This window comes from Neolamprologus brichardi, chromosome 15 (genome assembly GCF_056152115.1).
Source record: "Neolamprologus brichardi isolate AB-2024 chromosome 15, ASM5615211v1, whole genome shotgun sequence".
Classification (NCBI taxonomy): Eukaryota; Metazoa; Chordata; class Actinopteri; order Cichliformes; family Cichlidae; genus Neolamprologus; species Neolamprologus brichardi.
In genome coordinates, this window is record NC_142118.1 from 34,935,068 (window position 1) to 34,955,863 (window position 20,796).

Genomic DNA, 20,796 nt, shown 5'->3' on the forward strand with positions numbered 1-20,796 from the left:
CATGTTTTTTATCCATTAGTGAGAGTTATGTAAGTGTTATTACGTAAATAATACTTTCCACATTATACAAATGAATCAAGCAAAAAATCCTTGGCAAACAGATGTATAATGGGTGACGCTAACATGACTTCTTTATCTGTAGTATTAGTTGACCACTGATTAATGAGAAGGTGTGGCCTTGAGCCTTTGTTCCCTTTGAGATTATGCAAAGTTGAAAGAAAGAAAAAACTGAATAACTGGCAATAAGAAACAGCTGTTGGGGTGAAGAACTGCAAACTGCAATGCACGAAAAGGTAGACTCTATGATGGGGTAATTACCTTTAGTACTCCTTCCACTCTCCTTCTGCATGAAGCTGGTTAAAGATCACATACTTAGAGACAAATCAAACATTTCTCCTGTATTTATTCCCTTGTTAATGGTTTCATCAGGAATTACATACAAATGAAATAATTAGTAAAAGGACTGCAGATGGAACTAATTAATATCTGAAGCCTCAGTTATGCTTTCTCTGTCGGTTTGAGTCCAAGTGATGCAAATTTCATCATGAGATGCTGAGCGTGGTCCACACGGACATCTGTTTTCCTGAAAGCAGCACAGACTTTACATTACAACATACCAGATGTGCATGCGCCCCAGGTAGCAGACAACAAACAACGACAACTGGTTGTGTTCCTACTTTCACCTAAGTACCCTATAAATGTCGTGTAAGCAAATGTAAATGTTATTAATTGGCTGAGCCAAAAAACACTGATGCTCAAATGTTCCCCCTTTTGGTAACCGTGTTCATTTTGTATTTCACTAGAAACATTTTTTTAGCCCATAGCTTTTTATTTTACAAAGCTTTGAAAGTTGGCCAGTTTAGTTTCACAAATATGTACTGAGCAAAGTCTATGTGGTGGGTTTCCAGTATCCCAATAATTCCATTACCTTTGCCTGCCCTTCTACTCTGAGGAGGTTAGAATAACTTTGTTTCTTTCTGTGCATTAGCTAACTTGATAAAATCTAAAACCCCAGTTGGGGACAATGGTTGTCATGACGGTTGTTATCAACTTTCTCTTTTAGGCTGGGTTTTGTGTTTCCGACTGTGCTCTCAAAAAAAGTTCACAGGTTGAATTACTGTAACTTTACAGTAAGTAGTAAGTAAGTAAAATTTTGGCAATTCCAGAATATTTTTTAATCAAAACTGACTTTTAATTCAACATAACTCACTAACCCGTCAATCTCTCTTCGTGGTACGTCTCTCAGGTTGTCACATGATCAAACATGTTACAAGAGACTGGTTGTTAAAGAATTCCTTATTCACCTACAGAACATATTTTTATTCTACATTTAAATGTGCAGTCCAGCTAAAGAAGGCAAGTTTTTTTGCTCCTCAGTGGGTTTATTTTCTACACATCATACCTTGCCTTCAACGAAATTGCTAGATTTTTACTGTTTGCTAAGTTTTATAAGTTTCACTGAAGCCTGTTAAACTACCTAACCTAGTAATCTGTTAATGTAAAAAGCTGGAATTGAGAATTTAATTGACAAAAGTTATGTTTTACTTGACAACCGTTTACCTGTGACGTGGGTTTGTGCAATGAATGAAAATATGAATTTTGTTAATTTTCTATTAGTTTCAGATGCCCTCCTGTTAGATTTGTCGCTAATGCCATCTCACTGAAATCAAAACAAGACAGACAAATCCATTTGTACATCTGTACACATCTGTTTTCCCAGCAATGGCTCATTAGTGAAGCACAGTAGAAGGATACATATAAAGTCATCAGCCTTGGGCTGTTAGATGGCTTAAGTATCACTGACAGGAACTGCTCCAGCTTATCTCTCAATTTTGGCATCCAGGAATCCTAAAAACATGAAACAGAAGTTAAATATGAAGTATGGTGATGTTCATTCTCACAGTGTGACTTAGTAACTGTACTAGATGGCTAAAAGCAAGGTAATATTCTATAAGTGTAATACCTGGAACAGTTGTTTGAAAGAAGGGTGGACAGTGGGGTTGGGAACAAAAGGCAAAGCATAGTAAGGCAGAAACTCTGTGGTCTGGCTCAGAGCTTCTCCTCGAGTTTCCAGGTACTGCCTGAAGAAGGAAACCCTCTCTTCAAACTCAGCACGGTCCTTGAGGTAGATTTGAGATGTCCATCAAAAACAATTCATGAACAAAATTTAAAAAAATAAATAACTAAATCAGGTAAGCTTAAGGCAGGGGTGTCCAAACTCGGTCCATTTTTAATTGGCCCGCAAGTAATTTTATAAATAGAATAGAATATGTGTATTGCACTTCTTAGTTTTAACACCAGGGGGAGCTGCTGTTGATCAAGGCAGTTGCTCCACCAAAAAGGCAAATCACAGAAAAAAAATTATCTCCAAGTTACTAAACATGGCAGAACCAAAGAAGCGAAAGGTAGAAAGTGAGTGCAGAAAATTTCAGACACGGTGGGAGAGTAAATATTTCTTCAAAAAATTCAAGGGGAAGTGTGTCTGTTTGATCTGCACTGAAATTGTGGCAATTATGAAAGAGTATAATGTACGACGTCATTATGAAACCAAACATCAGGCCTATGCATCCTACACTGGTGCTGAGCGAGAGCAGAAATTAAAGCAAATGGTAGCTCTCCTGCAGGGTCAGCAACAGTATTTTTTTTCGTGCTCAAATTGTCCAGGAAAAGGCTACAATAGCCAGCTATGAGGTCGCCCAACTCATCACAAGACATGGCAAGCTTTTTTCAGATGGAGACCTCATAAAACACGGCCTCGTTAAAGTCACCGAAATAATGTGCCCGGAAAAAGTGCAGGACTTCAACAACGTCAGCATGTCCAGAAATACAGTTGTGCGACAAATTGAAGACTCGTCAGCCAACATTAAACTGCAACTGTCTGATAAAGCTGTGCTTTTGATTTTTACTCCATTGCCACAGACGCCGCATAGCTGCTAATTTTTTTTGCGGGGAGTGGATGAGAGCACGAGCGCTTTAGGTGAGTAAAAAATATATTCCACAGTATCTGTGTGTTAATAAGCATGCATGTGCAGGTACACATGCTTCAAATATCAATAATGTGCATCAATTATGTCACTACCCTGCTTTTGCGCACCACTTTCTTTATATGCACAGCGCACGCACACGTAGTCAGCTGATCTCATCTGATGCAGACTTGCTCCTTGATCAAGTGACATTTGTCTGGATTTTTGCCAGGAGTGGCGTACGATCAGCACCGCAGCTGGATGGCCCGATTTACATACCCAGCGCAGCTGATACTCACCAGAATAATTTACTAAAATTATATGGACTCCTGTTATTAAGTCCAGTTCAGTCTGTTAATGTTGATAATCGTTTCAAACGGACGTTAATAGATGTTTTGCTAAGCCTAATAACTGAAATAACAAACTTGAAATGTACCCGTCCCATTTTCCCCTTTATTGTTTTTTCTCTGTACTGTAAAACTGTCTAAGAGGAAATCTGAGGCTGCTGTTCTGAGAATGAGCTACCAAAGCTTTTTCTGAATAAATCAATAAAGATCCATTTATGGAAAGCTGTGATGAAGGCAGTTTTGTCTTTAATTATATTCAACAATATAACACATTTGACCACTTTTAAGTGATTTTTTCTAACTTTAATACAGTAAAGTTAAGGTTATATACCTGATTTCTAGTAAGTGGCCCAGCCCCTCCTATATTTTTATGTATGTGGCCCTCAGTGAAAAAAGTTTGGACACCCCTGGCTTAAGGGGTCACTTAAGAAGACGCAATACATCTTCAATTATGATTGCATGTTTTGCTAAAAGAAGCATAAGGTTTTTTTTTTACAAATCTGTATAAATAAATGAACTCAAACTCCAATTGACTTCATGATAAAAGGTATTTCATATTGTAAGAGATCCACAAAATTGTTGCCACAGAAGGGTGAAAATAAGACTCTGGCGCAGCTTAGTGGACATATGAAAAACAGCACATAATGACATAAGTATTAACAGACACATACACATGTAAATACACATGTAAATACATACATGTCCTACAGGGTGCCTCCTCAGTGGGTAGATTGTAAAGTGGATGTAAAGGTAGAACTCCAGTCCCTGGGCCTCAGCATCAGTGTCTTTAACTCTGTGGGGAATATTCTCTGTCCACAGTTCAAAGAACACCCTGTGGTCTCCATCATCAAATGAGCTGAGAAGGTCTTTCTAAAAAGTCAAATTTTTTGTGGTTTATCACACAGTAATAATTGAGTCTCAATGTACATGACTATTACAGATCTTTACAATTAATACAGACAAATACATCAATTTGAACTTTGCTTTGAGGTTGCAATATTTACATGTTAATTAGCATTTTCTAATCAAATAGTCTTTTCCACTTTTTACCATCACACCTCCATGAAAAATCAAAATGTACCTGAATGACACGTGTCTTTGAGTCTTTGAGAGTATTCCCTCGAGGCTTTGAGAGGAGTTTGCCTTTGCTTTTGCACTCATTCTCAAAACTGTGAAGAGTTTCTTCAAATTCTTCAAATTTGAGGTACTACAAAGAAAAGAAAAAAAATACAAATAAACACACGTGACATACCACCTCAATCAGAGCAGAATGTAAATATACTTTCAATCATCTATGCATAATTTATTGTAGAAACGCTATATATGAAAGTTGTGCATTGCGATTACTTAATTTCTATTAATGCTCACTGCAATTTGCATATGGCAGTTTACAGAAGAAACGTGCTACCTCCTTAATCATCCCAAGAAGATCGGTTTCATTTGCCGAGATGTCCCCCATATTGGCTGCCTCCTTGGAACTCGTGTGAGTACCGAAAAGCTTTAAAATATCCGGCAGCAAAGAGTCCCACTTTCATTCAATAACGTTTTCGCTCCGAGTTAGTATTTTGCGGTCTGTTTGAATTGGACAGCACAATGGTTTGAGCAACTAACACACAAACACACAGAGAGAGAAAAACATCAACAAAGATACAACTGATGGCGATTTTACGTTACAATCTAAAATTTAAGCACATTTGCCTTAAAAGTGAATTATTTTCATCACAGTAAGACATCAGAGACAGCGTCAAGATGTCACAAGCTAGCTAATAAGCTAGCTCATCAATTAACGTTATGCGACATAAAGAGAGCGCATTAACATCATTACCTCGTTCGTATATCAGGTACTTGGTGAATACATCTCATTGACTCTTCCGAGGCGCTCACGCGTAGAACCGTCCATTTTTGTGAGGATTTGTGGTCTTCATTTGCAACTTATATTGGTTAGATAGCCATTAGCTAGCAACAGTACACAGACAGGACGCTAAAAAACACCTAGCAACCGAATAGACTGGAAAGTAGTGGCAAATGTCGTAAACATTGACGAAAGGATGCGATTTGGTTCTTACGTATTCTTTGCAGATTATTGTGATTTTCTTTTGCTCTTTTTGACTTTATAACAATAATAAGGTATCTCATGAGACCATTTATTTTTTAAACTAGCTGGAAAACCTATATATTTGTTTCGAATATTAACGTAGAGAAAGAGCAGATAAGCAGGTATTTTTTTTTATTATACGTTTTTTTTGTCTGTGGCTGAAAAAAATGGTATATCTGTCTTTATCTAATTGTGTTATATATTTACTTTTATACTCTTTCTTTCCGTATTTCAAACCGGAAGCACTTTCTATGTCAAAGGTTGAGCACATTGTTCCTGCGCGGTACAGTCTGTTTGGGATAATAATGAATGAAATTTTTACTAAATAAGACATCTAGCGCAAAATTAAATACTCCCCGTCGCAGAGTGAAAACCCAAGTGAGCGCGACGTCATTGAACTTACAGTATAATATCAAAACTTGAGGTAAGTTTTTGGAATCGTTTGGCCAATATGCTAAGGCTAGCAATTAGCATGAATGAGAGATGCTAAAGTTGAAAAAGCTTTGCCAAGACCTTAATACTTTCGCTAACTGATTCGGCAACAACGGGTGTTAGATTACTGTTAAATGGTCAAAAACAAATGCACGAATTATTAAGGTTTGAAGGTTTTTTTAAGTTGTGATACACAGTTGTTTCATTAATGTATGATTAGTGGTTAAGATTTTTCAGCTGTAGTTGTGCACAGAATAGACGGGGGGAAACAATAAGATAAGCAAACACAAGTTTCTGTGAATTTCAGTGAAGTGTGTTTCTTGTACTGGCAGGGTGGGTTTTAAGTTTCAGTAATGGTTTCAGTCTAATAAAAGTGGCTTCGTTTTGTGTTTTTGTCTTTATTTTCCCCTCTTTTTACAGACTGACAGACTCGGAGAGAGATGGCTGGAATTCTTTTTGAGGATATTTTTGATGTAAAAGATATCGATCCAGATGGCAAGAAGTTTGACAGAGGTGTGTGTAATATTATCATTAAAAAAGTGAAATTATAACACCAACCAACAGATAATTGCTTGTTTTAAAAATCTCTAGTCTGTACTGCCCTACTAGTAGTTTCAGACACAACAGACAGATTATTAGCCATTGATCCACACTCTTTTAACGTAATTTGATCTCGATATAGATAAAGTTTAACTTATAACCCAAGTGCAGTTCTTCTTAGTGAAAGGGATCTGATATTAAGTATTAAACCTTTCAAGTATCCAAACACACAACTTCTGGCCAATCATGAACCAGTCTAACTTTGATTATCAACAAGAGGCATTATTTTAGTTATTGTTGATCTTCGTTAACGCCATTTAATAAAAAAAACAAACAAACAATAAATTATCTAATAGAAACTCTTCAACTGTTAATCTGCAGTATCCCGTCTGCATTGTGAAAGTGAATCGTTCAAGATGGACCTCATCTTGGATGTAAACATTCAGATCTATCCTGTTGATCTTGGTAAGAAAAAAGCCTTCTTTTTTTGTCCCTGTGTGTCTTTGTGTTTTTGTTTTGTTTTAAATTGGAAGTCATTTGTTAGTTAATATGTATCAAATACAATGGTGTAAACCGGTCCTATATACAGTATAATTCTAGCAAATGACTATGTCAGCTATTTAGAATATTTTATCAGAATAAACTGGCACTCTTCAAAAGTAAAGATTATACTGTAATACATAAAAAATATGATTGCTCGTTAATGTATCCTCTGACCCACTCAATATTTGACTTGTTCACGTGCAAGTGAGTCATGTAATAGCTGTATAATAACATTTACTCAACCCAAAAGAACCCAGCTCTATGAGTAAAAAGCCTTGAAGAACCATGTGTCAGAATTGTATCTGTAACCCAGAGTGTCCAAATGCACAATATGATAAAGCTAGTTTGTTGTAATATACCTCTTTCATTAAGGTGACAAGTTTAGACTGGTGATTGCCAGCACGTTATATGAAGATGGAACACCAGACGATGGAGAGTACAATCCTCAGGATGACCGACCGTCAAGGTAAGACAGCTGCTTCCAATTTAAAGTTGTAATTTGTGGAACTTTAGCACAAAAAAAATGCTGTTTTATTGGCATATTTAGGAATAATAACATTGCTAATACTTTCTTACGCTTTTAATTTACAAAATGACTTTCACACTCATTCCACTTTGTTTAAATTTCCAGAGCAGACCAGTTTGATTATGTCATGTATGGGAAAGTTTACAAGATTGAGGGCGATGAAACTTCAACAGAAGCTGCCACACGTCTGTAAGTGAAGTGCTTAGTTTTCTCAAAATGACTATTATGTCATATATTTACTGAAATTAATAATCCGCTGGAACAAAACTGTGTTTCTAACAGAGAAGATGACCTTTCTGTGAAACTATGTATGGAAATGAGATCACATTTGAATTTGCCTGTGTGATAACTTTTCCAGACTCTGCCGTTGGTTTGTGCTATTCCAATTTCTTGTGTGTTTTTCTTGTTTCAGCTCTGCTTATGTGTCTTATGGAGGCCTCCTCATGAGGCTACAGGGAGATGCCAACAATCTTCACGGCTTTGAAGTGGACTCCAGGGTCTACCTGCTCATGAAGAAGCTGGCCTTCTAAAACAAACCTGTGGTCACCCGCCCATGGTTCACCAGTCAACCTTAAAATTATATGGAGCATCTACAAGGAGGCTGTCGGAAACTTTTTTATTTTGTTGATTCTCATTCCTCCATCAGGATGGACTAAAGACTAAACACTGTGGCACATAAGAACTGCTACCGACTCCACCTGCAGACAAACTGTAAATAAAGACTTCTTTTATACACATTGGCATGTTTATTCTTCCTTATATCTTAGCAACTGCTCTCAAACAAACATTTAATTATCCTTGTACTCTGCAAGAAGGGTGAGTCTAACATTATTACACAGGCATCATGTGTGCTGCTATAATTAGGATGGAAGATGGTTCTATAAAGAAACAGTGCTAATTGAATAAAGTAGTTCAGAACGGTGAACTTTCAGGTTTGTAATTACAGTTCCAATAAATCTGTTTGCAGTTTTTGGCTCCATTCATTCCTCCTGCAGACCTCAAATGGGCCATTTATCCTCAGCCTACTCACAACAGCAACAATGCATGTTGGCTGATGTCATTCTGACTCTGCACAGGAGGCAACAAGGGATCCACAACCACAGAGCAAAACCTTAAGCATGTGTAAAAGGAGCAACACACATGATTAATGCCCAAAGATTAAATCTCACTAAAAGGAAGATTTAGCAACACACATGAGGTAATCCTACCTCATGTGTGGGACTTCACAGTGTGACGGGAAATGTTCTACATGCCAACAAACTAAAATGTGAACACACGAGAGACAGAAAATTTAATCAAGTGTACACAGGCAGCTTTTTGTATGGAAAGCGGGTTTTTCTTCTAATGGAAGTCACAAGATGGGGAACATTTTTGTCTAACTCAGACTAGAGTTTAGTGATGCAATAAAGAAACGATGTAACTTCTCCGAGGTCTTCTGCTTTTCCTCCTGCTTGGTATCTCCGTTTTCAACATCCTTTGTCCAACAAATCCACTATTCCTCATCATCATCCCTTGGCTCTCCAACTTTATCTCCAAAACACTTGACGTGAGCTCTCTCTCTCTCTCTCCCTCTGATACACTCACTTTCTAGTCTTACTGTCCAAATTATACATCATAGCAGGTCTCACTCTCGTCTTATAAACCTTCTTTTTCCCCCTTGCTGCTAGCCTCCTGTCACAAATCACCCCTGACACTCATCTCCACCCACTTCACCCTGCCTATGCTCTCTCCTATTCCTAAACTGCATTAATCAGCATGATTGAATCCACACTCATTAGCGAATATCCAGATTCAGTCCAAGGGGTTCAAAGGGTTTTATTTTTTGCAATAGTGACGCTTGTCTAATAAAGCACATATAAGCAAGAAGTGCAGTTCTTTGTATCAGATCGATAGCAAAATTTGCAGTATCGCACAGCACTACCATCATGTATCTTGTTAAATGGTCTTGCAACAGAAAGAAGAAGGAAAAAAACTTATACTCTAATGTGTGCGTATATTATTCAATCTATGAAAGCAGTTGAAGTTTCAGCGGTTGTGACTGTCAAGGTGCGGGCAACCGGAAGTTGTGTAGGATGGCTTTAAACTGCGCGCTGCTGTGATTGGTCGTTTCCCCTCTGCCTCGTTTTTGGCAGTTTGAGGGCGAGCGTTTAGTAAGCTACGGCTAGCATCAATCATTGCGGAGCATTTACCCGGCTGGTTTAATTACAGACATTTTATATATGTATGGACTTTAATCACGACGAAAACAAGAGTTTTCCATACGATATGAGATAACGCGTAGTGATAAGTGATATTAGCCTTGCAAACGCTGTTCGGGTAGTAGGAACAGTATGCTCTTGAAGCATTCTGCAGCTGTTTTCTGTAATTGGAAGCACTGCTCTCGGAGTTTTGTCGGCTGTGTTTGGTAGGGAGACGAGAAGGGACATGTATGTTTAAAGTCTTACAGAGAGAAGAATTCAGCAGTGAGACGTAATGGATAGCAGACGGGAAAAGAAGCTGACATATATCACCATCGGACTTATTTTTCTTCTTAGCGGCGTGGAATATGGTAAGACTTGTTATTGGGGTAAACATGGGTAGATGACAATGACCAAAAAAATTGTAACAAGTACAACAAAACTGTTCTATAAAGATATTTTAAGTGGACAAAATGGACTGTTTTAATTATAACGCCGTTGCACAACACCGGTGCAATGACGTATGAGTATAAAGAGTAAAAAAGATTTTTAAAAATAGGTCATTTCTTTATTTTATATATATATCCATATCCCCTTCATATCATGTTTACTATAGTCTATTTAACAATATGCAAATATAATAAACATTAAAAAGAAAAAACATCGGAAATAATTCATTTCACATAATCATTTTCAATGAAGGTCATCTCTACAGTGCATTTAAAGCGCATTTGTGACAACATAAATGTTTATAAGTATCCCAATATATAAGATGTATTGAATAGAATATACAAAAATCAAATTATTATAAGAGGTGGAGATAATAATATGTTACATTGTGTTTATTTACCGCATTTGCATTGGCATTTAACAAAAAAAAAATCTGTTCTGTGTTACACACTGCATTACAAGTACCATAAGCTTAACCGGTTATAAAGACACACACTGACAACTGTAAAAGAATAGATTATAAATCCAGGCTTCAAGCAATACAATTGTGAGCTTTAAATGAAGTGAAATTAAGTACAAATTTAAGGTTTGTTTCAATTTTATGATTCTATAACAGCAAATTGTTTTCACTATTTGCTGGTGACAAGTGTAAAGCAGAAAATAGGAAATTCAGCATCCACAGATGCAAGATTGAGGTAGAATTGGGCAAAACTCAAAGATAAGGCGATAATACCAGTGTAAATCTTTATGTGGTGTAAAAATGTTGCGATATCATTGCATCACCGTACATTTATGTTAGCTTGTGTGCGCAGTAATGAGAGAACCCCAGGCTGATCTGTGAGTAAGATCCACGTGTGTCAGCCTCCATTGATGAGTTAGTTCCTAAAAATTGAACTACTTGAACAATCTCCAACCAAGCACAGGACTTAGCAAAAAGTGTAAGAAAACTGTTCCTGTGGAAATAATAACTGTGTTTCACCTGATAAGACCATAGCACAGAACCATTGAGTACAACCAGGCTAAGCTGAGAGGACCTGTGACCCAAATGTATATAGGTGACTCAGTCCAGCATGATTGGAGCGCTTGATAGCACCCCACGTGACAGTGAGAACAAACAAGAAAATTAGAGATTAAAGGAAAATCTCAGGTAGAAAAGATTTTTGTTTTACTTGCCACAATATTGGGCAACTCCCAAAGAGTTACAAGGTTAAGTTAACCTAAAATCTTAAGCAGTTATTTTACACTTGGACTTCAAATTTTCAAGCGAAACACTAGCTAGGTTTGCTTGATCACAGCAAACTGAACAGTACTTAAAACACAAACAGTTGGTTAATCTTTTAACACGAGTGGTTTTACTTGTAGTTGAATTAATGTTTTAGATCTAAGAGTGCAGATTTCCAGTACAACCCACCTCTGTTTATTTAAGAGTGAGTAATGTAAAATAGGGTCATCTACACTACAGTTTGACACTGTATATTCAACTGCAAGTCTTCTTCCCCTCACCCCCAACCAGTCTCGGCACCTTGCCACCTCTCCCTAAGGCTGGTGCTTCTGGAGAAATCTTCTTGTTAAAAGGAAGTTTTTATGCTTGCTCATACAGGGTCACCTGATTTTAAGGGTTTTCCATTATGTATTATTACTGCTATATAAAGTGTATTGAGTTGACTGTTTTGTTTTTTAAATTTGGTGCTATATAAAGAAAAATCAAACTGAATTTAACTGGTTGGACATCACCGTCTTTATGCAAACATTGCTTAAGCCATTATCACAACTCGGTCACAGTCACTTTAAAAATACAGTCAAAAGAACAACTGACAACAGAGATGAATACAGGTGTGCTCTGTGAAACCATTGCATAATCCAAATGTGTTTAAAAATGTCCACCTTTAAGACGTGTATACATAAGAACAGGTTAGGAGCAATGTGGCAACCACAAATCAATCAAAGCCAATGAACTTAACTAAACTCTTGCAAAAAGGGTGAATTAACGCATAGCTGATGTGAAATAACTGCCATGTAGAGTAAATAATTCTCAAATTTGGGACAGATAATTAAAGCAACTACACCAATGTGAGCAAAGAATGCAGTTAACTAACCGGATGAGTAGTTGTGAACAGCCTGGAAAACCGACTAGCCAACCAGGTATCAGCTATAAAGCATTGTGCATCAAGCAAATCGCCTTACACAGTTAGGTCAATACATTTTTGGACTCTGCTCCACTGTAGTGGATTTTAAATCAAACATTCATGATGTGACTGAAGTGCATACTTTAATTAAAGGGGTTTTACCAAAATAATTCATTAACCTATTAAGAATTGCAGCCATGTTTAGTCATCTGTTTTCAAAGGCTAATGATTAATTGAGAAAAGAAACATTATTTTTAACATCACGTAATCATACATATATTTGAATGAAAATGCTTCCTGGAGTGTAGAAACCATAGACATCACAAAACGCTGTGTTTCCTTCCTCAAGATGCTCTGACAGGCCTTGTTGTGGATCTTTCTACCTCCAGTTTTGTAAAACCATGCTCTGTTGGGGTGAGATCAGATGACTGACTTGGCCACTGAGGAATATGGCATTTCTTTCCCTTCAGAAGCTCTTGGTTTGGTAATGCAGTATGCTTTGTTTCACTATCCATTTGCACTATCAGCCGCTGTCCAATCAGTTTTGCGACATTTTGCTGAATGTGCTACTGCTACTTCTATCAGCAGTCACATCATCAGTAAGCACGACTGACCTAGTTCCACATGCTATAATATTGCCTCCACCATGATTTACAGATAATGTCATATGCTTTGGACCTTGAGCTCTTTCTCTCCTTCTCCATCTTTTCAAAATTCAAATTCAAATTTTATTTGTCACATACACAGTCATACACAGTACGATATGCAGTGAAATGCTTAGACAACTGCTCGTGACCTAAAGAAAAAAAGAAAAGGCTATGAATAAGATAGGAAATAAATATGAAAATTAAAAAGGGTAAATTTAACCAGGAAGGAATAAAATAAAATAAAATATAAAAATTAAAGTTAAAAATGAAATAACTGTACAACACAAATTTGAATGAAGGGTAAATTTAACTGGGAAAGAATAAGATAAAATAAAATAACTGTACAACAAAATACACAATACACTGTATAGAAATATATAACAATGTATGAAGAAATATAAATATATATATACACAATATATCTTTTTTCTTCCCATGATTCTATTACAAGCTAGAAGACATTTTTTTCAGAAATGTGTAGGCCCCTTTAAATGTTTTCTGGTAAAGTCAAATCTGACCTTCTTGTTTTTGAACATAACCACTGGTTTGTTGTACCTTTGTATTTGTATTAACAATCAGAAAGTGTCTCTTGATTGTAGACTTTAACAAACACAGACCTACCTCCCCTTCTGTAGTCCTTCTGGCCTTTTGGTGTTTTTTGAGCTAATCAATTCATTCATTCATCCTTTTAAAGAATGAACCAGATTCTTATTTTATCAGCTTAGTTTGTCCTGATGTAACGAGGGTACAGGCCTCACCTGGCCGTGAAACTGCTTATCAGTCAATCAGTTTCTATTTACCTTTTTGCATCTAAAAATGGTACATTAGGCACATAAATTGGCTGTAATTGTTAAAGTTAATTCAGTGGGTTTTTTTAACACCTTGAACTAAATTAAGTCTGTACTTCAATCAAATCTTGTTTATTTGACTCCACTGTGGTGCTCTATAGAGGCTGTTTATAGACAAGGTCAATGAAAAAGAGAGATTATTGAATTATCTACAGATACAGAGGTTTTGCTCTTTTCTAGCGAGCAATATATAAATATACAAATAAATGATAAATTCCTAAAGTTTATGAAAAAGAAACATTCAGTTTTGGAGCTTTTAGTTTTGTCACTTCCACACACTGTGTCTGTCAGGGCCATATCCCTGAACGACAAGAATCTGAGTAGTAATTTTCTCTGGAATTCTCAGAGAGCGTGCTTTATTGTGTGCCATCTGACCCAGTAATTGAATTTTGGATTACATTTGGTCAGCATTATCCTTTGCCTGTGTGATGAATAAAGCTCTAAGCAATAACAGCGTGATGTATCCATCTTTTGTCTTTTAGTTTTCAGACTGCGATGAATCGAATATGTATGATTTCTTAATGGTAAAATAAAAAACACATTTCCCCTCTCTTCTCTATCCACAGCTGTAATTTTGCCCACAATATGGCGTTTCTTGCAGACTCTGGATGCAGCACCTTACTTTCTGGGATTGGTCCTGTCAGCATTCAGTCTGAGTGGCCTACTGTCTGGACCACTGTTTGGCCACTGGTCCGACAGAACCCGATCAACAAAGAAGATCATATTGTTTGCCAACATCTTTGAGATAGTTGGTGAGTCCACAGGTCTTGCATATTTTCTAACACTCAGCAATCCTTCAAATAGAATTCACGTTTGAACCCCAGTTATACTGGGTACTTCTTTTGTACAAGAAACCAAACATAGTTTTTTTTTTATTCAAATCTTATGACAATTATTTAAGTCTATTCCATATTTACTTTTTATCTTTTTTTACAGGTAATTTTATGTACTTGATGGGATACTCAAAGTGGCTTCTGCTGTCAAGCAGACTGGTAGCAGGTGAGTCTATAATAAGTAAACGTAGAACTGAGAATCATTTTGTGGATTTAATGACTACAAATATGTTAGTCTTACTGAAAAGCATGTTAGTTTAGAACAGTTTAAAAAACTTGATTATAAAAGTTTCAGACTAAAAGTACTTCAGTGATTAGAAAATACGGGGATATATTATTTACTGCAAAATATAGTCCCTGCCTTTGTGATAGTTTCCATTGACACTCATAAATCCTTAACTTGTAGGTCACTAATAGTGTTTACAAGCTACTTTAAATTGAGTCTTAAGGTATGTTTGGTAAAATATACTGCTGAGTTTGCAGCAACTGAGTGTGTTATGATCTGGATATGAGACATTGTTAAGACTTTGTCAAAGTTGGACATAATAGTTGCATAACTGCTGTCACTTTGTTGGGGTAGTCTGGAGAAATTTCAAGAATGCCAACTGTTTCCCTCTTGTCTAAATAGTTCATGTTCACAGTTCTTATTTGGAGCTGTGTTTTGGGTCATTGTTCCATTGTAGGAGGAAATTGGCTCCATGTGGCTCCAATAAATGAACATTCAATGGTACGGCTTGTACTGCAAAAAGTGATAGCATTCCTTTATCCCGTACAAATCCCTCACTTAACATCACCAAGACATTCGTGGGAATAACTTAATAGAGCTGTTAAGATAAGATGAAGACATGTAAGGTGTCTGTTTGTCAGAGTAGACACTTGTTGTCTGGTTTATTGTTTTTTGCTGTTTTATCTTCATTTCTTGCAGTTCCTCAAAGCCTTCAAAAAATTATTTTTTTGGCCAGTTTGAGGCTGAAACACCCAAAGTTCTGGTTACTCAATAAGCCAAATACATGTCACCTGTCCCAACATAAGTGAAAAAAAACAAAACATGTTTTTTCCAATTAATTATGCTTTTAACATTTAAAACTTGCAACTGTTAACACAATATGCCATCTGTGACCATTTAGGTTAACTGAATGCCATGTTAAATAAAAAACACGTGTTTTTCTTTGTTGTTTCTAAATCACTCCTGTCACTTGACTTGTCGCTTCACCCATTGCCTACTGGTGGTGGTCAGAGGGCCCGGTGGCGCCAGTGTCCGGGCGCCTCGCCTCTGTCAGTGCGCCCCAGGGTGGCTGTGGCTACAATGTAGCTTGCCATCACCAGTGTGTGAATGTGTGTGTGAATGGGTGGATGACTGGATATGTAAAGCGCTTTGGGGTCCTTAGGGACTAGTAAAGCGCTATATAAATACAGGCCATTTGACTGTTAGTGAAACATGATTTCTTTACTTTTTCCCACTTTACAAAAAACAGTTTTACCTGGAAAAGAGAAGCCAAAGTTGATGTTTTTGGTTTTTAGTTGGTTTGTTTGTTTCCCAGGCATCGGTGCAGGCGTTAGCTCGTCCATCTTTGGCTTCTTAACCAGAAGCACGGCCCCAGAGGACCGTGCCACTGTATTTGCTGCTTTCATGGCGTGTCGGCAGGCTGGACTTGTGATTGGTCAGTGCTTGTTTGCTTTCTTGCGACAAACATTAAAGATTGTTTAGTTATTATAAATCTTAATGGTTTTAGGTGGATAATATTCATGTAGTATCCTTTGTTTAACACAGGTCCAGCATTTAACATCTTTCTGAGGTTGTGTGATTTCCACCTGGGTCCTTTTGTAATCAATAAATACACTGCGCCCGGGGTAAGATTTAAAGCATGTCAGTATGCATTATAATAAGGTGTTTTACATTTTTCACGCATTTTTTTGCCTCCAACTGTGGAGAGCAGTGACCTTGTTCATCCATCCCTTGCAGCTGTTTATGTGTCTGCTGTGGATTCTCCTTCAATTCGTGGTTGTTTTCCTGACTGTGGACCTACCACCTGTTGAGAAGAGGAAAGCCAGGGATAGTATGACACGAAAGAACCAAGAGGAAGAGAATGAGAAAAGCCTTGTGGAAGACGTAGAAGAGAGCGATGAAGAGGGAAAGCCCCTAATAGTGTCTCAGGAGCTGATGGGGTCCTACGGCTCTGTCGTGGCTTCCAGTCCACCCAGGAACACTACGCTGAATCCGAATCCTTCACCTCATTCTCCTGTTTCACCAGCAGAGTCTTCAGGTGTCTTTAAGAATTTCAGCATATCTCGAGGTCAGTGATTCACATGATTATTGCTGGGAGCCTTGCCTGTTTGTTCATCTCTTCTTCTATCCTCTTCTTAAACAGATTGGATTGCCTTCTTGCTACAAAGCGTCTTAGTTTTATCAGCCTTGGAATGTGCAAAATTGATCTCTTACAAGTGAAGTAGCACAGTTTGTTTGTTGTTGTTGTTTCTGAACTTCCTGGTTATGAAATAGATTTTTGTCCCCTTTCTCTCTGACTTTGCTGTTGACCAATGTCTCTTTCCAGTGTTTTCATGTTTTGTCTACATGTTTCGGTTTCTTTGTATCAGAGTTCCTGAGAGAAGAGGTGATTGTGCTGCTGGCTGCCCAGTTTGTCACCTTTTTCAATCAGACAGCACTGGAGGTGCAGATTGAAACTCACATACAAATTAAATGATCTGTTTTCAGTATATCATTTCTTGATTTTTAATCATTTTAAACCCCGTGAGAGCATACAAACTGAGTTTTATCTTGCCAACAAACATAATGACACTAAAGGATTTAACGGGCTGTGTCCTCAGACCATGGTGACCCCCCTGACGCAGAAATATTTCAGCTTTGGGGAGCTGGAGAACAGCGTGATGTACTTTCTTGGTGGTGTAGTGGTGATTGCCGGCTTCCTGTTTGTGCGCTGGCTGAGCCGCCATGTGACAGAACGGGTGATCCTCGCCATTGGTCTGTGCATGTGCAACATCTCCTGTGTCTGGTGCCTCATCTTCTTGGCTAAGCCGCTAGGTTAGACTCAACTTGAAATTATAATTTTTTTTGATTGTTTTTTTGCTTTAGCATCTAACTCTCATGAATGCTGTTCATCTGGACGGAACATTTTCACATATAGAACTAGGTCCTTGATCTCTCACTGAGACACAGTCAAAGTAATGCTTTCTTTTTACACATATGTAATATTTAATCCTTAAAAAAGCTTTCCTGAAATCCATCTTCGAAATGTGTCATATATATTATTCACCTTTTTCCTTCCTTTGGCGTTTTGTGTTTTCTCTAGGTGGCTTTTCATGGCAGCTGACAGAGTTCATCATTGGGGTATTTCTGCAGGTTTTGGGTTTGCCGTTTGTGTCTGTTGCGCAGGTTTCTCTGTTTTCCAAAATTACAGCTGAGAAAACACAAGGTGAGAAACTGCACCATCTACTGGACAAGCAAAGGCATGACAGGGTTCTGGGGTCGTTTCGAGGGAAAAATTAGTATATCAGTGAAACTGAATGCACATTTTAAGGCCTTATAATAACCATATAAGTAAGCCCTTTGATGTGTTTTGTGCTGTGTGGGGCATTTTGCAGGTTTCAGTCAGGGAATACGTCGTTCAGTGGGGGGTCTAGCCACCATTCTGGGCCCACTATGGGCTGGAGGCCTTACCGAGAACATGTATGTCATGATGGGGATGATGACAATACTGCTGGTCCTGCTAACGGTAAGCAACAATTACAATGACAAAACAATAAGGCATCCTGTCAGAGGTTAAGTGTAAACGGGCCTTTGTTGGCTGAGAGGAATCATATTTATATCGAGGGCATAACCTGAAAAAATAAAATGATGAAAACATGAAAACTCATTTGCAATATTTTGCTTTTGAAATTTTCTTTATACAGTGTAAATAGTACATTTGGGTAGATTTAGGTTATGTGCTTCTCTTCTTTTCCTACATAAAAATATTACAAATAAAAATAATAAAAATAATACATAATACACATTTGTGCTTTTGTATTGCTTTATTTTGCCTAAATACGTCTCTCTACTTTTCATTTATTAGGAATGAATAATGCTACCTGCTTGAGAACATAATGATTAATCACCACATTCCCTTTTTACGCAAACCTTTGTTCTTGCACTAATGTGTATAAAATGAACCAGTTTCTAAAATTGGGACTCACAAAGTGTGCAAATGTGCATTTCTGTTTTATGTCAAAAAGTGATGTTTCTCATCAGTGAGTATCTGTTTAGAACAAATAAAAACCTAAAAATAGGTTTTAAGTTAAGAAAAGGAGATGCATGTTGACATGTCTAGCCAGCAGCAACTGGATTAGGTAACAAACAAGCACAACAATATCCTTTTCATGAAGTACAGGCTCACTCGTTATGAAACCCAAATGTTTAGAAGCAAACAAGACAAAACAAGGCAAAAACAACCAAATTTACTCCATCAGTTCTTCACAGACCTTTCTTTCATTATTTTCTCTGTAAAAAACAAAACAAAAAACAAAACATGGAGCTCTACCTCCCTGACACATCTGATGTAGTTTCTCAGTTATCACAGCATCAAATGTTCAGTTCTTAAAAATATTTAAACTTTTACAGATACTACCAAATGAACCCAAATGAAACATTCCCGCTTCAAACTCCAGTTCGGATTCAGGACACAGACACTATCTCTACTTTTAAGATTAGGCTTCAAACTTTCCTTTTTGATAAAGAATATATTTAGGGCTGGATCAGGTGACCCTGAACCCTCCCTTAGTTATGCTGCAATATGCTGCTGGGGGATTCCCATGATGCATTGAGTATTTCTTCTTCTGTCACCTTTCTCACTCACTATGTGTTAATCAACCTCTGTACATTAAATCATACTTGTGATTAATCTCTGGTTCTCCTCCACAGCATGTCTTCTATCCTGTCTTCCTTCCTTCCTTCCCTGAGCCTGGCTCTGGTGGAGGTTTCTTCCTGTTAAAAGGGAGTTTTTCCTTCCCACTGCCGCCAAAGTGCTTGCTCATAGGGGGTCATATGATTGTTGGGTTTTTCTCTGTATGTATTATTGTAGGGGCTTTAACTTACAATATAAAGAGCCTTGAGGCAACTGTTGTTGTGATTTGGCGTCATATAAATAAAATTGAATTGAACTGAATATTGAACTCAGCTTAGCAACTGCTAAATGATAATGACACCTGTAGTGTTGGACCCGTTAAGCATAGACAGGACACGGACGTAATGACAGCACTACTTTATTTTCGAATGTGAGTACACTGTGGTTTTTGTTTTCACTGGGACACAGACACTCCCGCTCTGCTGTCACGTCCGCTCCCTCCCACGCCACAACACCAACTAACAGACAATCTTTCTCTTTCTCTCAGTCACTTTCCACTTCAACATGAGAATAAACGTTTCTTTAACAAACGTTTTTTGTCCATTGCAGATGATGCTGGTCTACTCATACAACCGACTGGTGGAACCTGCTGCACAGGAGCAAATGGACAATTCGGAAAACGTTAATTAGCAAGTGGCTGTTAGAGGAAAAGTGGTTGAAGGAGGTACAGTTTTATTTACAACCATAATGTATGTCTTGATGCGATTCATTTCAATTCAGTTTTATTTATGGTAGTATAGTAAGTAGATGTTAGAAAGTAAATAAAAGTCTTACATACGGTCTTCTTCTGTTTCTCTCTCTCTTTAAGAACAGTGGGAGCTTCGCGATCTGTACTTTCTGTCCCTCATCAGTCTCACTTTCTGCATCAAGACCATCATGTAGAGTAGTATCACAAGCACAAAGCTCATTCTGTAAGGGTTGGATTTGTCTGTGCAGAGGCTGATCTGATGCTGTTTAGTTCACTATATTTCCTATGGAAATAAACAGAGTTCTGCTGTTCATGCAAGAGTTGGATAAAGAGGTTTGTACCAACATCCTACCTGTGCTTCAGCACATAAAACATCATGCTAACTGTTAATTTGATGAATATTCCAAATGTTTTACATTTGCATCAGAGGACCATATATGAATATTAGGGGTGCAACGATACTCGTATCGATATTGAACCGTTCGATACAGTACGCATATGTATCGAACAATACAAAATTTCTAATTTATTTTTATCAACTTTTCTTCTGACGATGCTGTCTGTGTTGTGAGCTTAGTGGATCTGCGTTTGACTACTCCGCCTAGGCTGCACTGTCGAGCGCAGATCCACTGAGCGCAACGCAAGCTAGCAAGACAGAAGCTAAGCTCGTTGCAACATGGCAA

The 20,796-nt window shown here is 37.6% G+C and overlaps 3 protein-coding genes across 9 annotated transcripts in view; 2 read left to right on the top strand and 1 right to left on the bottom strand.

Annotated features, from left to right (window-relative positions):
• armc9 (armadillo repeat containing 9) overlaps positions 1 to 5,320 on the bottom strand; it is a 30,040-nt gene extending 24,720 nt beyond the window's left edge. For 5 of the 6 annotated variants that reach the window (XM_006791985.3, XM_006791986.3, XM_006791987.3 and 2 more), the window contains exons 1-7: positions 5,136 to 5,320; positions 4,719 to 4,916; positions 4,392 to 4,517; positions 4,010 to 4,180; positions 1,964 to 2,119; positions 1,756 to 1,848; positions 319 to 343 (exon numbers count right to left, since the gene is read on the bottom strand). In XM_006791985.3, the coding sequence (XP_006792048.2) occupies positions 319 to 343; positions 1,756 to 1,848; positions 1,964 to 2,119; positions 4,010 to 4,180; positions 4,392 to 4,517; positions 4,719 to 4,769 (622 nt within the window). In that variant the 5' untranslated portion in view covers positions 4,770 to 4,916; positions 5,136 to 5,320. The remainder of the gene's footprint in view (positions 1 to 318; positions 344 to 1,755; positions 1,849 to 1,963; positions 2,120 to 4,009; positions 4,181 to 4,391; positions 4,518 to 4,718; positions 4,917 to 5,135) is intronic. The other variant, XM_006791984.3, reaches the window with a different exon arrangement.
• Positions 5,321 to 5,648: 328 nt separating this feature from the next.
• On the top strand, positions 5,649 to 8,442 carry polr2h (RNA polymerase II, I and III subunit H). The gene is made up of 6 exons (XM_006791982.3): positions 5,649 to 5,829; positions 6,258 to 6,350; positions 6,759 to 6,842; positions 7,293 to 7,386; positions 7,552 to 7,635; positions 7,859 to 8,442. Exons 2-6 carry the CDS (start codon positions 6,278 to 6,280, stop codon positions 7,974 to 7,976), a joined length of 453 nt encoding a protein of 150 aa, XP_006792045.1. The 5' UTR covers positions 5,649 to 5,829; positions 6,258 to 6,277; the 3' UTR covers positions 7,977 to 8,442.
• A 1,150-nt stretch (positions 8,443 to 9,592) lies between these two features.
• mfsd8l1 (major facilitator superfamily domain containing 8-like 1) lies at positions 9,593 to 20,424 on the top strand. 2 transcript variants are annotated; one of them, XM_035908265.2, is made up of 12 exons: positions 9,593 to 9,994; positions 14,261 to 14,446; positions 14,631 to 14,693; positions 16,069 to 16,188; positions 16,299 to 16,378; positions 16,491 to 16,821; positions 17,123 to 17,196; positions 17,354 to 17,567; positions 17,836 to 17,958; positions 18,128 to 18,258; positions 19,975 to 20,089; positions 20,234 to 20,424. In XM_035908265.2, the coding sequence occupies exons 1-11, from the start codon at positions 9,919 to 9,921 to the stop codon at positions 20,053 to 20,055; spliced, it is 1,479 nt and encodes a 492-aa protein (XP_035764158.2). In that variant the 5' UTR covers positions 9,593 to 9,918; the 3' UTR covers positions 20,056 to 20,089; positions 20,234 to 20,424. The 2 variants fall into 2 exon arrangements, with proteins under 2 accessions (XP_035764158.2, XP_006792044.2); XM_006791981.3 differs by having other exon boundaries at positions 20,239 to 20,424.
• Positions 20,425 to 20,796: the final 372 nt, after the last annotated feature.

What these genes read in the sequence shown, in the direction of transcription:
- polr2h (XM_006791982.3), top strand. Translation starts at nt 6,278, where the DNA reads ATGGCTGGAATTCTTTTTGAGGATATTTTTGATGTAAAAGATATCGAT. An exon ending in TGGCAAGAAGTTTGACAGAG is followed by an intron (nt 6,351 to 6,758) that starts GTGTGTGTAATA and finishes GTTAATCTGCAG; the next exon opens with TATCCCGTCTGCATTGTGAA. An exon ending in CAGGATGACCGACCGTCAAG is followed by an intron (nt 7,387 to 7,551) that starts GTAAGACAGCTG and finishes TTAAATTTCCAG; the next exon opens with AGCAGACCAGTTTGATTATG.
- mfsd8l1 (XM_035908265.2), top strand. Translation starts at nt 9,919, where the DNA reads ATGGATAGCAGACGGGAAAAGAAGCTGACATATATCACCATCGGACTT. An exon ending in GTCAAGCAGACTGGTAGCAG is followed by an intron (nt 14,694 to 16,068) that starts GTGAGTCTATAA and finishes TTTGTTTCCCAG; the next exon opens with GCATCGGTGCAGGCGTTAGC. An exon ending in GCAGGCTGGACTTGTGATTG is followed by an intron (nt 16,189 to 16,298) that starts GTCAGTGCTTGT and finishes TGTTTAACACAG; the next exon opens with GTCCAGCATTTAACATCTTT.